We start from the raw sequence: 16,373 nt of genomic DNA, 5'->3' as shown, positions 1-16,373 counted from the left end.
AATTATTCTAAATAAATGCCAGCAACAGCCAGCCATGCATCACAATGCCAGTTATGTCAGCAAACTAGGCTACCTTGCTTCAACACAATACAAAAATAAACCAAAGGATAATTATAGATAAACTTATACCTTCATTATTAGCAATTCAAATCATTTAATTATTACTCCAATAAAGTAAAAAAAAAAATCATTATCTTTAAGAACATTGAGAGAAATAATATGGCTTTGTATTGATTGAATTATTGTTTACAAATGTCAGCAAGGTAACAATTTCTAAAAGAAAATATTTGAGTTAAAATTTATTGAAAATTATAAACTTTGATGGGTCTTGATTGTCATTTATTAAATCTCTCTTCTCAATTTGTAATCTTTAATAAGTTTTAGTAAAAAATAAAAAATATTTTTAAAAGGGTGTGTCAGAAAATTTATTTGTTAGTAGTATCCATGCTTGCCCATTGTATATTACATATGATCTCTCATATTTTTCACATTCCTTTTTTAGTTTATTAGTATCTAAAATGTATATTTGTCCACTATGATCTATAATTGTCCTCCTAACACACTTCTAATTTAAATTAAAATTTATTGAGAAAGTGCAATCGATAGAATTGTGTGATTTTCAATCAATTTTACTTAATAATACAGAGTGTATTTAAAAAATATATATCAAATTATAAAAAAAAGCTTTGTGCATTAAGTAGTATACAATATTGCTTCATTAACCCATCAAATCAAATAGCAATGTGATTCAGTTCTTTTTAAAGTGATTATTCTAACTGTTCAACCAATTTTGATAACTCTACCCTCCTCTCTCTTATAGTCTGATTTATGCTAATCAACAATTTGATTACATTACTTTGCTAAGCACGTCACTGACATGGTTTAAGAAATGGACGATACTATAATCAGTGTAGTTACCAACAGCAAAAAGTCACACAATATCATTAAGAGCATTCCAATGTTTTTGGGGGAGCTAATATGAAATGTTGGTTAATGAACTAAACTGAGATTCTAGAATCAGATATTAAATTAAGGATGCTTTTATTTAAAGCAGTTGAGAATGGCGTTTCTTGTTTGCAGAAGCCACCCCATTTATTTTATCACACAAGCATCTTGCAGGGTTAGAATATACAAATAAATTACTTGAGTTATAGTTATCTTGCAATACCAGCCAAGAGCTGTCATTCTTAAATTTTATACAACAATGTTCTGCTACATGATGAAATCACTGACGCAGTTTTGTTTGCCACAAAACATCTTACATGATCTGAACATAACAATATTCAATTCAAGCAGGGCATAAATATTTTTTGTTGCTAGACTAAGTAAATATCATTGTTTACATGATCTCCAAGGCCAGAATTCAACCCAAGGCATAAAAAATTACTTATTTAATATTACAGAATACTTTAAAAGAAACTGATAACAGATACATACTTAAATACTAACTATGGAGACAAAATACAATACAACTTGCATTGCAGGCCTTCATTGTGACGTCAAGATCCACAAGATGGAGCCCTGCAACTTGCAAGTGGTCAATGTTGCACCAAGATAAGCCATATGAAACCTTTTTCACATGCTCCACTACCCTAAAATGTCTTCATTACAATTATTTATTTAATTTAAATTTGGTACCTGTGAGTGCATTAATGTTTGCCTTTCTAAAGTAATGTTGCAAACTAGACATATCAATGCAGAAACAATCTCTTTCTAACATATACCTGACCTGGAAATATCACATTATCCCTGCTCAATTCCCGAAAAAAAAAATAGTATTTGCATAAAAAAATATATCCATTGCTATTAATGAATACAACACAGTTGCAGAACTCATTTCCATTTAACTGTCACTTCGTTTCATTTGTGTACATGGATGGCAGAGAGCCAATCAAACAATACCAAGTTTTACATGTAACCTGAATTGTTGTGCTCCACCAGATAGCATGGAAAAAATTATATTATATTACATCCTATTATGTCATATCATATATTAAAACAATGCATAGCTTTACATGTATCATTTATAACCTGACCAGTCGTTCTGTCAGATACCAAGGAAAAATACATATTATAACATAAATGTTCTACATCACATTCGGATCTGGCCATATTTGAAAATAGTTCAGATAATGCAAATTACACATTCGAATCGGATGCAAATTACATGAACAAAGATGGAATATAAAGGATAAGACTATTTAATTTTTGATTTAACTCCAAATTACCGTAGTTTCGATTTCTAAGCACACAATTGGTGCTCATGCTTTGCAAGTTTGGACAACATAAACATATTTTGGATGGAGGGTAATCAGTATATTTATGATGAAAATTAAAACAAAAATTTCAAAAACCCTTACAATTTCTTCAATTTGTTAGTCTGGTGCCTGGGAGGGGGAGGGGGAGACTGCAGTCCTTGAAAACCACTTGGTTATTCTTCTAATCTAATGCTATCCAAAACACAAACGCCTCGCCATCATAAACTGACCTTGGCTTTCTTTCACCCTTCCATTCTGCTCTTAAAATTCATATATGAAAACACAATTTGAGTAGGGGAGAAATTTGCAAATCGTGCATTTCCTTGGTGAGACTCATTTACAGTGGGAAGCTAATTTATTGAATGGGAACAAGTAATCCCCCATCCCGCCCCAGATGGGGGCCAATGGAGCAGAGGAGCTAGAAACTCATGCGCAAATTATCTTCCAATTAAATTGAGCAGCCAGCTTTATAATTAGCCGAATATCAGCTGCAAAACCTCTGGAAATGTCGAAGGATAGCAAAAGGGCAGAATAGAATTTGCAGGAACATGTAATGACTAGTCAAAAAGAGTTAGGAAGCCCATGAAGCCTATGCATACCGTCTGTCTATGTTGCACAGTAAGATTGAGATTCTATCTAACAAGTTGCACTATACACTTTCGTAAAGCTTCACAATTTTTTCCAGATATTTAAGATGTCATTAGCAAATGACTTCACATTTCCCCAAAAAGTTGATTTTTCTGAATAGACTGCAAGATTGTTATCCCTGCTATTAGGGCTGTCCCTGGATATTTGTCAGAAGAATGAAAGCAACTTTAATATCGTATACAATTTTCCATCAAATAAAATAGACATGAAAATTGACAAAAATAGAATAATATAAGGAAACATAGAGAAAAGGCAGGAAAGATTGCATAAGACAGATATATGTTATTTGCACATGCACCATCCACGAATGCCTATTTCAGGAAGAATACACATATAAGTTCCAAATCTCAGAAAACAAAATAATCTATAAATGAATGTACAACGAAGATGTACCCACACCTGGACCAGATACTTCAGTTTTTATGCGTGCATGATTTTAATCTACCTCAGATGTATTTTGCACATAGAAGTGGCTTGTTTTTCCTTTAGGGAAACTTTATTTCTTAAATTTTATGACTTCTATTTCATTAACATAAAATGATACTCATGTAAACTTTGTTGCACCTTTTCATTATTCTCTGAATATTCTCCTTGGTATATAAAATGATGAATGTAAGTTTCAGAGTGCATTTGCTTATTGTATAGAATAAACATTAATTTTAAAATTTTCTACAAGCCTGTTCTTTTGTGCTTCTCTACATCATTGCTTAAACTACTATTTAATTTTTCAAATTTGTTTATCAAAGTTTTATGCACAAACACTAAGAAGGAGTGCCCATGGAATATTAGAAGTTCGACTACGTGTATACTCTCACCTTACCAAATTATTTATCATACCAATGTTATTCACTGGTGAACTAGTGCTCGTATAGTGGTAATGGAAATAATAATAATATTCTATTAGCTATCCATCTAAAAAGATATCAAAGAACTCACAGTTTGGACTCATCCAACTCTGAAGACCTTTGAGATTGCTCTATTTCATGCTTTGAACCATCGACAGCCTCTTTGTCTTTTCTCTCATACCCTGCTTTCTCAAATGCTGAATGGTTTTCCATATCAACAAACTTAGAATCATGGCTCTGACCTTCGCTGCAACTGCTTTCAGATTGCTCAATAAAAGGAGCAGAAAATTGGTTTATTTCTTCTTTTAGAGGGTGTCTTTCTAGGGAATCAGAAGAACTAGATAGAGCTTCACTACCCTTCAAATGATTTGGCACCTGGAGACTTGAATGGGGAAGTTCTCTAGACAGGTCTTCCAAGTCAGGTTGCTCCCTACTCTCACAATTTGCTTTCTTAATGCATTTTTCCTCCAACTTTTGATGATTTTCTATATGAACAAAATCATATTTGCGGCTCCGAGCTCTATCATAACCAGTACCATCATTTTGACTAGACAAAGGAGAAAAATGTTCTCTTTCCTCTAGCAGCAGCTGACTTTCAGGTGCAAAAGAATCAAAATAACTAGGGTCAGCTTCCTCTGTTTTGATATCATTTGGCATATGCAGACTTGATGGGTAAGGCTCCTTAGAACACGTTTCCACAAGATTACTTTCAGGTGCAATGCAATGATTATTCTGTCATTAAAAGGAAGATAAACTATAAGTAGTACGAGAAAACTGCTTATTTTCTTTATATAATAAAAGCATATTCAATCAATGTTATTAAAATTAAAATTAACAAAAGTGAAGATTTAAGGAGCCAGATCAAAAAAGGTGAAAATACTGACAAACCCCATGAAAAAGAATGAGATGCAATTTAAGAAGTTTTGCACAATTTATAAGCACAATACATGTTTTGTTGTCAGGTAGAAGATGAAGGTTATGCAGTATGGCAGTGGCTTTAAATCTGAAGCTTTCCAAATTTATGGTCAGTTTAGTAAGGGGTTAGAAATAAGAGTGAAAATGCATTCACAATTTTACTACCATAATTGATCCATGAATTCGTCACCCTCTATGTTTTTCACTACACCAAACTGACCATTTACTTTTATTTAAAATTTGGTTTTAAATCTTAATTCTATGCCCTAGTCAAGCTAACATGCCCCAGCCAAGTCGAAGAGAAAACAATGTCGAGCTAATGATGCTCCAGTTAAGGTCAAGCCAACAACACCACACCAGAGGTTGACCCTACAATGCCTCAGTTGAAGCTGAGTAGATAATGGTTGAGCCAACAATGCCCCAGTTGTGGCTGGTAGACAACATTGAGCCAAATAAACCCCATCTAAGATCAACCAGACAATGCCATGGCCAAGCCCAATTGTGGCCGAGCAGATGACTCCCTATGCAAGGACGAGGCGACAACACCCCCAGCCAAAGCTGAAATGGCAACGCCTTGGCCAAGTCTGAACCAATCAAGGTCAAGCTGACTACACTTTGATCAAGGCCAAGCTAATGACTCCCTAGTCGAGACTGAGCCAATGACTCTTTGGCCAAGGCTAATCAAAAGATTTCTTGACCAAATGATGTTTTAGGATGAACAGTCTACAATTTATTAAAATCCAAACAAATATCTAATCCATATCCAATTGATTGGATTGAATTTAAAATCCAAAATTTGGAGTTGGACATGAAACTAGGGGTGGCAAAGCAATCCATTTATCTACCATCCATTCAGTCCATCAACAAGTAAATCCATCCAATCTATCCATTAAAAAATATAAAAAGGTTGATCAGATCAAATTCATCCACTTAATTTTATGGAAATTAATTATTTCATCCATTATTTCTCAAGATCCAATGGATCCTTCTATTAATGATTATCGGATGAATTATCCAAGCATTTTCATAGTTAAATCTTTCTTGAGTTTGCCTTTTTAAAAAGTTTTCAAGAATATATTTTTAAATTTGTTTACAAAATTATTTTTGAAAACTTCTGAAAATATATAAAAAGTTATTAGTTTTTCATGGACTGGATATCCATTCATGAAAAACTTGTTAATGGATGGATTGAATTGGATTTTTATTAATAAGATCAGATTTTTAATTAAATTTTTTGTGGAACAAAATGGGCTAATGGTTTTTTATCCTATCCATTATAATCTTAAATAAAATTTATCCAATCCATCCAGATTGCAACCCAGATAAAACCAATTCATTAAAACGGAGTTGAAGTGATTTGGTGGCTTTGATAATTTGGATATTTTGCACACCCTTAACAAAATTCATAATCTAATCAAGTAGACCTAGGAGCATGGCTTATCTTAACTACTATATTTAATATATTCATAACAACAATAAATCGTTCTTAATGCAACGCTTACTGATATAGCCATGATTTCTACTTCTTCAAACAACCTCCTTTCCCCAATGGATGTATGTGCCTCTCTCTTTCCTTCATGATGCTCATATCCAGTGTTCACAGTCTCCTTGTCATTCAAATCTAACGATTGAGAACCATCTTGGATAGCGTTGTATTTTGCAATCTCAATATTACCAGATGAAACACTCACAGATTTGGTGGTGGGATGTTTACTCTCATCAAATTGTTTTTCCACCAAAATTTCATTCACACTATGATGTGAAGAAATTGTTTTAGACTTATATTTTAATTCCTGAATGATGTCCCGGATAGCATAAAAACTGCCACCAACTTGGTTCTGGGCATCTGTTATTGTAGGGAATTTCCCCTGATTCTCTGCTCTATACCTACAGAGAGAACGTTATTTCATAATAAGTAATAAGAAACAGTTCAACAAGTGAAGTTCAATCATTGAATAGTTAACCAAAATTCATAAACAATGACAGTGTTTCTAATATTGGCATTACTTCAAGAATAAAATAAGGGATGTTCTAAGAATATCCACACAAAATTCTCTTTTTAAGTAAATTATCAAAATCCAGTTTTTCACAACAGAACAGACACAAAATTATCTCCTTTCCTGTCCCTAAGAACCCCCTTTGTTGCACCTCAAGGAATAAAACTAGCACAAAGGTGCGAGATAAGTACATATATAGAATTCTCCAATGTGAACTAAGATAGTATATATGCAATCATGTGATTCTACTGTGAGCCATAGACAAAAGGATCAGAAGAAAGGATGACTGATCAATAAAAAACAAGCATTTAGATCAAGCATGGGCACAAGAAAAATTCAATATATCATTTTTTTAATTCCTACTACCCATAATCTATTTTATTACCCCTTATAATTTGTTAACATACAATAAAAATGTAATTTTTTCTTGTTTTAAATATGAAGCAGGGTCGTTTGCTTTTGAATCCCTTCCACTTGGATGAATGTCTCCTGGTACCTAACAGTAGGTTTTGAATACAGATTTGGATTTTGTTGATAATCTTCTGAACACTAGCATATACTAATTAGTAAAAGCGAAAACATCCCAGACAAAGCCGAACAGACAACATCCCAGCCCAGCCCGAACTAATGATATCAAGGTCGAGCTCTTGCGGGCAACGCCAGGATCAAGGTCAAGCTGTACACTTGGTCAAGGCAAGATGATGACTTCCTAATTGTGTTCGAGCCAGTGACTCTTAGGCCAAGGCTAATAAAATAAACTCTTGACCAAATGATGTTTTAGGATGAACACTGATTTCAGATCTATTAAAATCCAAAGAAATACTAATGCATATCCAATTAATTGGATTGAATTTTAAATCCAAAAAATTGGATTTGGTACTGATTGAATCTTTTAATGCATTGATTTTTTTATGATAAAAAAAAATTTAAAAATATGAAAGAAAAGAGGGACAAAATACAATATCCCAAACTATTTTAATTCTAACTACATGTGAAAATAGTCTGAAAAGGTCAGGTATCTGTGATGTGAGAATCCTTGAATAATCGAAACACCAACATGGCAGGATGAAACATAGTGCAGGAAACCTCATAAAATGTTAAATAAAGCTTCAGCTTTAAAAGAAACCAAGAAATACTTGTTCACAAAAAGCTCCACCATATCTCTCCTTTTATCTCTTGGAACCCTTTTTTGGCCTTTCTGGGCATCCGGTGCCTCATAAGGGACAGTAGCAGCATGTGACCATCTATGCCACTGGACTTTAAACGGATCGACAGAATAGCATACTTCAAAGGATACTGCTGTCAAACAACACAGGAGTTATATGATCACGTTATTCAACAACAGAATCAATATCTCAAATAGTTGGTAATGCATTACAACCACAGTTCCAAAGAAAGGCATTGGAAACAGTAATCAACACTTACAACTAGAACCTCAAAAACGTCAAAAACCACTCACATTGATATGCATCAAATAACGCCAAAGCGTTGAACAGAAAAGGTAATAAAATTACAGTAAGTATCAAGAAAAGTGTTCCCAGTTCCCCAAAAGTAACAATGAAGAGTTATACAATGGCAGTAACGAGATGTGAACCTACAACCTCATGCAAACTTCCCAAACCTCCCACCACTAAGACAGAATCAATCTCACACGTGCAACAATAGAGTCCTATTCACTATCTAAGGTCTGCAACATGGATCATACACCGCCATTTGTCAAACTAAAGCTTCAAGATTATTATTTACCGTGAGATCTCCCTTGAAAACTCCCACCAAGTATTTTTTTATTATACCTCTACTCTTTTGACAACTTCGCGAAACTAAAAGTCATTCAACAGCCTTCTTTGTAACAACAACACAAAATCACAAGCTACTCCTCTTTCTTTAAAACAGTCTACAAACTATTCCTCTAGCTTTAAGATCATCATCATTTAACCTCCCCAACTATTTTTCCAAAACAAGACAAACGCAAAAAAAAACATAGACCTTAACAGAAATGAGAAGAACACGACAATGTCATAATGCCATTGACCCAATCCCCCATTCTAATTCAATTTCTAGCCAGATTAAACTTAACATGGCACCAAGCCTAAACTCATTAAACAGTTTCTAAAATATTGCTATTGATTAATGAACTCAGTTTCATTTCTGTCAACCATAAAAAAACTTAGTTCTAAAGAATACAAAAACCATAATAGTTGTGATTTGAGAAAAAAAAAAGAACAACAACAACAGAAAAGGGTATTAGAACATAGATAAAAATGAAACAGGAGAAGAAAATGAGAGGGAAGAAAGTTACAGTGATTGGGTTTGGAAGCGATATTGCGATTGGAGCGGAAGGAGAAGCCTTTTGTGGTGGCGATCAGAAGCTTCTTCCTCATCTCATGTATGTGTTGGTGGAGAAAGAGGGTTTAGGGTTTTGCAGGTTACTTCGTTCAAAATCCAAATGCGCAGAAACAAAATTAATTACATTCAATTAATAAATGTTCTTTAGTTTAATGTCATTTTTTTAAAAAAAAAAATGTTTTTCACATTAAAAGTTATCGTAAATTAGTAATTAAAAAACATCTTAAAATGATTTTTAGAATAATCTATACCTATACTTATATATAAACTAAATTTTCCGTTATAATAACTTTTTTTTATATATACACATTTGTTTCTATTTTATAATTACTTTGATTTAAAATTAAAATAATAGTTAATATTAGAATTGAAAGAAATTGTTTGATTCGTACAAACAAATATTTGTTTGAAAAGAATAAGTAAAATAAAACTTTTGAATTGAAACGTGATAAGAATAAGTGAAATAAACTTTTTTGAATTGAAACGTGATTTGATGAGTATAATTCAGTTAAAAAAATTATTTTATATTTTATTATTATTATCGTTTTGAATTTTAAAAGAATTATTATTGTTATATATTTATATCAGTTTGTAATCATTATTTAGTGGATATAATTAATTATTAATTTTACTTTTATTAATGTAATTTCTTTTTTTATAAAATTAATAAATTTAAAATTTAGTTTTATAAATATTAATGGTTAAATTACATAAATTTTTCTTAAAATTTAGAGAATTTGGATCAAATATAAATACTTAAGATGTGTGCCAATAATCCGATTAAAAGACAAATTGTATGTAAATTAATATTTAAAATTGAATAAAATATTATTATTTGCATATTTATATTAAAAGTATAAATTATAATTTATTTTAATAAATATGAATATATTATATCTATATATAAAAATATTCCTCTTTTCAATGATTTTAAGAATGATATTATAGATTTGTTTTAAAAACTGTTTTTTCAATATGTAAGTATCTGCAAAACAAAAATTAAAAAATGATTTTTAAATGTATAAGTATTTTGCAAAATAAAATTATATATATATATATATATATATATATATTATTTAACTTTTCAGCTTACTAAAAATTTGTGGCTCTCAAGCAACTTCTTTCTTTCTTCCTTTTTTTTTTCTTTTTTTTTTCTTTTCTTCTTCCACTACCATCAGGTCTTTTTGTTACTTTTTTATTTATTTCATGTTGTAATCCCATTTTTATTTTTCGTATAAAAATCAAATAAATTATAATACTTAGAGATCATAATACTTCATCTTACTTTTTTTTAATCTTAATAAGACTATGTAAGTAAGAAAATAATAAATAAAATTTGTAATTTTTTAAAATTGAAAAAATTATAAATGATATATACAATTTGATTATTGTTATAATCTATACCTATATCTATACCTATCTATACTTATATATAAAAGAAATTTTCCATTATAACTGGTTTTTGATTGTACACAAATTTATTCCTATTTCATTATTTTATAATTATTTAAATTTAAAACTAAAAAAAATTAATATTAAATTTGAAAAAAATTGTTTTGAGAGACGGGTATTATATTTATTTGAAAATAATTAATCAAATAAAACATTGAATCGGTTTTGAATATCAATCTTTGTCTTTATTTGGTCATAACTTTAAATAATAGTTTAATTTTATTCTTGAAAATATATATATATATATATATAATAGATAATTGTTAATGTTTCTCATTTTTATTTCTTTTACTGCATTTCATTATTGTAAAGCAAGTGGAAGCGAAAGAGATAGAAAATACAGAACATTTAGATTTTTGTATAAGTACAGAGTTATCTTGATGCATTGTTGATGAGGGTGTCGACAGAGAGGGTGTCGGCAGAGAATATGAATGCGTTCTGAATACAACACTATTGTTATCTACTATGATTAACTATGGTTAAGCTTACAAAATACTAAGACTACTAAACTAGGTTTTACTAAATTCTTCCATTCCCTTCTTATTTTCCGAATATCTCACTTATTTATATATGTGAGATTTAGGTTAACACAGATTGGATTTGTATGCTATTGAGTCTATCCTAACATTATATAAGTGAAATTTAGGTTAACATAGATTGAGCCTATTGAGTATTTCTAATATCATGTATGATGATGAATTAGTATAAAATAATTCTAATTTAACCACTAATCTCAATGCATATATAATGTTTGAAGAGAATGCTCTCTTACTCACACTACCTCTCAAGAATTTTATCCTCTAGAAATGATAGAGACGCAACAATTGACATTGAAAAAAACAAATCTAAACAACAAACCTCAAAGTCTAAAAGGTTCTCCAAGATTAAAAAATTCATTATAAATATTCATACACAATTATTATTCACAGTAGGTCCACCAAAACAAATGAAAAAATAATTAACATGTTTCAATCCATAAAATTATTGATTTGAAGCATAATCAAATTAATTAATAAATACGAACATGCGTAGCCACGAATCGACGGCGAATAATCAGTGTTTTACTTTATCTTCCACGAAACCTTTTTTTCTTGTTGTTTTTTTCTCAACGGATAATCACAATTTTGTTTATGCGTAAGACCAAACTTGCACATAATGTAACAAAAAATAAACACAATAAAATAATTTACTTTTTTATTAGCAGGAATTAATGAAATAATTCACTTTTAATTAGTTTAATGTATTCTTTAATAACCAAAATTGGTTAATACATGAAAACTTATTTATAAATTGAATAAAAAAAAGATAATTGGCATTTTTTGCTTGCCACGATGCCACTGTATTTGCATCAACCAACACTTGTTAAACATGAACAATTCAGTCACCAAATAAAAATCTGGAACACTGCATCATGCAAGATCATGTATATGAAAGCTGTCATCTTATGTAACTATAATTAGTATATTATATATTGATGTAATATAATAATGTTCACAGAGAAATTGCAAAACCTTGTTCTGATCGTTTCTGTCCAACATGATGTTCGGCAACATAGCACAACTTTACTTTGTCAACTTCGTCAAACTGTGAAATCATTGGAGACAAAAAGAGGATATGATAGTATTCACTCGGCAAACAATACCTGTTTGGTTCAAAAATCCATGTCAAGTTGTTTGGTGCAGTTTCTTCCACCATCATGAGCTTGGCCTTAACCATAAGGCTTTTGTATGTGGTCTTGTTTGTGTCATTCAAATCCAACATGGTGTTGTGCATTGAAATTGAGGAATTCTTCCCAGAAGAAAGAGATGGTTTGATGCTCATAAGGGATTCTTTGAATTCATCTGTGAATTTGCATGGGAATTGGACAGGTCCTCCTTGTATAGAAAATCTGAGTAGATGGATTGGTATCACTTGCTCAAATTGGCATGTTGTTCATATTGTTCTTGAAGGAGTTAACCTCAGTGGCTATTTACCTCCCACATTCCTTCAAAACATAACTCTCTTGAGCCAACTTGACTTCAGAAATAATGCACTTTTTGGACCATTGCCAAGCCTCAAGAATTTGGTGTTTTTGGAACAAGCCCTTTTATCATTCAATCGTTTCTCAGGGTCAATTCCTCTGGAGTATGTTGAACTTACCAGACTACAAGAGTTGGAGCTGCAAGAGAATTACTTACATGGTCAAATTCCACCCTTTGATCAACCATCATTGACCAGTTTCAATGTGTCATATAATTATCTGTCAGGGCCTATTCCTCAAACTTCTGTGCTGCTAAGGTTCCCAGAGAGTTCATATGGCAATAATTCAGATCTCTGTGGAGATCCATTGGATAAGTTATGTCCTATTGAACCTCCTGCCCCATCTCCAGCACCATTTTCTGCTCCACCTCCTTTTGCTATGCCTCCAATCCCAGCAGTGAAGCCAAATAAGAGGTTTCAAGCATGGACTGTTGCTGTGATTGGTGCTGCAGCTGCACTGATTCTTCTTTCTCTGATCACTATTACTGCTTTCTTGTTTCGTAAAAGAAGAGGAAAAGAAGTAAGAAGAAACGATTCAGATGGTAAGATATATCTTATGCATGCCAATCCAATTCCACCATTCACTTTGTTAACAGCTTATTGCAATGCTATTTGTGTAAACTTTCTAAGATAAAAAAAAAAATATGAAAGAATTCATATAGTAAATTTAGAATTTCCTATACTAAAATGCAATCTCATGCTGATTCAGGATTTCTAAATGTGTTGAATTTTTTAATATAGGGCATGTTTTTGGGGATTGGGCAAAGAAGATGGTGGCTTATGGTGGGGGCAGTGATGTTTCTGAAAGATTAGGCAGATTGGAATTTTCTAACAAGAAACTGCCAGTTTTTGACTTGGATGATTTATTAAGGGCATCAGCAGAAATTCTAGGGAGAGGGAACTTGGGTATTACGTACAAAGCAACACTTGAAACTGGAACTGTTGTTGCAGTGAAGAGACTAAACCACATGAATGAACTGAGCAAGAAGGAATTTATCCAGCAGATACAATTGCTAGGACAGATGAAGCATGAAAATATAGTAGAAATAATCTCCTTTTATCATTCAGAGGAGCAAAAGTTGGTCATATATGAATTTACTTCTGATGGCACTTTGTTTGAACTCCTACATGGTTAGTTTTGATTCTTTCCTTCCTTAACACAAAATAACTAACTTAAAAGTTCATACACTAACATTCATAATCTGCTGGTGCTAGAGGGTAGAGGAGTTGGAAGAATGCCACTTGATTGGACCACAAGACTTTCTATTATCAAAGACATAGCAAAGGGTCTTCTTTTCCTTCATCAATCCTTGCCTTCTCAAAAGGTCCCTCATGCCAACCTCAAGTCATCCAATGTCCTAATCCATCAAGATAGTAAAGGGTACCATTCCAAGCTCACAGACTATGGTTTCTTGCCACTACACTCAGCCAAACAGAATGCTGAAAAACTAGCCATAAGGAGGTCACCAGAATTTGTTCAAGGGAAGAAGCTGACACACAATGCTGATGTCTATTGCTTTGGCATCATTGTGCTAGAGATTGTAACTGGCAAAATCCCTGGCCATATCATAGGTGATATTGAAGAAACAACCAATGATCTCTCAGATTGGGTAAGAACTGTGGTGAACAATGATTGGTCCACAGATATATTGGACTTAGAAATACTTGCAGAAAAAGAAGGGCATGATGCAATGCTAAAGCTAACAGAGTTAGCTCTAGAGTGTACAGATATGACACCAGAGGAGAGGCCTAAAATGAGTGTAGTATTGAAGAGGATAGAAGAGATAGAGCAAATGCCAAAGGAGAATGACTAAAGTTTAAGTCCAGTGCATCTCAAGAAAGTGATTGTACTAATCTGAACACTCAATTCATTTGAAAGACACATAAAGTCAGAAATGGCTTAACAATTGCATATAAAAATATGTGGGAGAACATTTTTCCCAAGAAGAGATAAAATCTCTCTGATATTGAGAAGAGATAAAATCTCTCTGATATTAAGAAGAGATAAAATCTCTCTGATATTGAGAAATTATTATGTCCTTTGCTTTTTTTATGATTTTACTTTAGAAGACAACAAAAAAACTTTGTAAAAAGACACATATTTTTAAATTAGATGGAATTTATTAAAAATTAAAATTTTTGTTATCATGTTTCTTACTTAGTGAGTTTTATTTATGATTTTGTATTTTCAATCCATTTTAATTAATAATAAGAATCTGATAGAAAAAGAATCTGTGTTGAATAGTAACATGTACCCATCAGAAGGAAAGTAATATTTTTACTCACTGTTTTGGGATATAAAATATCAGTTACTCAAAATTACTTGAGATCACCTTTCTAGATGTACTATTTTTTTTGCCCTTTTGCTTCAGCTACGTCCAGATTTTGCAGAATATCACAGTTTAGTTGATCTGTTTATTGAATGAGAGTATGATTATTCTATTCTCTCCATTAGATAGATTCATTTGAGAGAATCATCATAATCAAGCAAGCAAGCAAGCATTTGAGTTTGAAGAGAAAATGACAATTTTTAATTTATGAGTGCCAATAATTAGTAAACTTACATTAAAAAAATTGGTCACTTTTGGATTTTAATTGTTGATTAAGATCACAATCTTTATGAAACAAATGAAGTTATTTAATCCTAATTTTGTATAAATTTCAGGTAATTAAGGAGTGAGAAAAGAAAGGATTGGAATATGCATGTACATTAGAAGATAGAAAAGAAGAGTTTTGATGCTAAATTTCTCAAGCCATAACTCTTCTCAAGCAAGATTAGTACTTGCTCAAGCTATAATCATCTCGCTTAGGCAAAAATTGGCTCGCTTAAGCGAGAATTTTTCAAAGAGTGGGTGTTTTTTAGCATATCCTCATTTAAGTGAGACACAACTCGCTTGAGCGAGAAAATTTGTCTTCAGGATAAACATTCTTCTAGTTTGAGCGAAAATTGGTTAGAATCAAGCGAAAAGTCATTAATCCAAATGACGAACAGGGTTTACAACAGAAACAAATGAAGAAAAAAGGAACTTTTTAAAACCTTGAAGCTCTAAAGAGAAGAAGAAGCTCTTTGTATCTTTTCTTTTGCAATTCATCCAATCTTGATGTTTGTAATGGCTACCATGAGTAGTTAACTTCTTTGATAAATGTAATCTATTCAACTTAAATGTATTTTGGTGATATGTACATACAATACTTTGTTTCTACTCGATATTGATATTTTCATTTTGGGCTTAATGCTAGATTCTATCTTATAAATAAACTTTTGAGTTTGTTTCTTAGATTTATCTAGAAAGTATTTATGAGAATCTGACCTAAATGACAATTCCCTACATACATTTCGTTAGAGTAGAGTGGAGTTGTGATTGTTTTGGTCTAGTTGCTAGGGGTTGAGGAAGGTCGTAGGAAGGCTAAGATGAGACGGTGTTGTGGCGCTCACATTGATAAGTGTCATTATTTAGTGAAATTTCATGCAAAAAGTTAGACATTTATTGATTTTAATTGTTTATTAAGTTATGACTCAATCCTAATTTGAAAAGTTAGAATTTGATAATATATTTTGGAGTTATGAGATTAACATAACTATTTATTCCCAATTTTCTGTTATTTTTAGGAATTTAAGGAGAGATGAAGCCGGATGATATATTATAAATAGAGAAGAGTTAGAAAAGAGAAGAATTGGACATTCAATTTTCGCCTCACTTGAGCAAGATGTCACTTAATCCAAGCCCAATTAGGTTAAATAAGGACGTAAGACAGAGCTAAAGGGGAGGGAGGAAACCCTGGGAAGCCGTTGTAAAGGAGAAACGTTTTTTATCTCTTTCTTTTGCTTTGGTGCATATAATGAACACCATGAGTGACTAATTCATTTCTTTCTTTTGGGATTAAATGTAATT

The 16,373-nt window shown here is 31.8% G+C and overlaps 2 protein-coding genes across 3 annotated transcripts; one reads left to right on the top strand and one right to left on the bottom strand.

Annotated features, from left to right (window-relative positions):
• Window positions 1-2,185: 2,185 nt before the first annotated feature.
• On the bottom strand, window positions 2,186-9,133 carry LOC137837808 (uncharacterized). 2 transcript variants are annotated; one of them, XM_068646945.2, is made up of 5 exons: window positions 8,963-9,133; window positions 7,800-7,959; window positions 6,169-6,553; window positions 3,843-4,483; window positions 2,186-3,042 (listed from the first exon to the last, which is right to left on the bottom strand). In XM_068646945.2, exons 1-5 carry the CDS (start codon window positions 9,042-9,044, stop codon window positions 2,928-2,930), a joined length of 1,383 nt encoding a protein of 460 aa, XP_068503046.2. In that variant the 5' UTR covers window positions 9,045-9,133; the 3' UTR covers window positions 2,186-2,927. The 2 variants fall into 2 exon arrangements, with proteins under 2 accessions (XP_068503046.2, XP_068503045.2); XM_068646944.2 differs by having other exon boundaries at window positions 7,800-7,962; window positions 8,963-9,131.
• A 2,821-nt stretch (window positions 9,134-11,954) lies between these two features.
• Window positions 11,955-14,625, top strand: LOC137837807 (leucine-rich repeat receptor-like protein kinase PXC1). Its single transcript, XM_068646943.1, has 3 exons — window positions 11,955-13,022; window positions 13,222-13,611; window positions 13,696-14,625. Exons 1-3 carry the CDS (start codon window positions 12,158-12,160, stop codon window positions 14,292-14,294), a joined length of 1,854 nt encoding a protein of 617 aa, XP_068503044.1. The 5' UTR covers window positions 11,955-12,157; the 3' UTR covers window positions 14,295-14,625.
• Window positions 14,626-16,373: the final 1,748 nt, after the last annotated feature.

The sequence above is a fragment of the Phaseolus vulgaris genome, chromosome 4 (assembly GCF_051622355.1).
Source record: "Phaseolus vulgaris cultivar YP4 chromosome 4, ASM5162235v1, whole genome shotgun sequence".
NCBI lineage: Eukaryota > Viridiplantae > Streptophyta > Magnoliopsida > Fabales > Fabaceae > Phaseolus > Phaseolus vulgaris.
Note: the sequence above shows the minus strand (reverse complement) of the source record. Positions and strands in the feature narration are given on the sequence as shown.

Bases quoted from the DNA above. Each gene is read 5' to 3' on its own strand.
- LOC137837807 (XM_068646943.1), top strand. From the start codon at position 12,158: ATGAGCTTGGCCTTAACCATAAGGCTTTTGTATGTGGTCTTGTTTGTG. The intron at 13,023-13,221 runs GTAAGATATATC...TTTTTAATATAG, and splicing joins AAGAAGAAACGATTCAGATG to GGCATGTTTTTGGGGATTGG. The intron at 13,612-13,695 runs GTTAGTTTTGAT...TGCTGGTGCTAG, and splicing joins TTTGTTTGAACTCCTACATG to AGGGTAGAGGAGTTGGAAGA.
- LOC137837808 (XM_068646944.2), bottom strand. From the start codon at position 9,044: ATGAGGAAGAAGCTTCTGATCGCCACCACAAAAGGCTTCTCCTTCCGC. The intron at 7,963-8,962 runs GTAACTTTCTTC...GTTGTTTGACAG, and splicing joins CGCTTCCAAACCCAATCACT to CAGTATCCTTTGAAGTATGC. The intron at 6,554-7,799 runs GTATTTCTTGGT...TTCTCTCTGTAG, and splicing joins GTGGAGCTTTTTGTGAACAA to GTATAGAGCAGAGAATCAGG.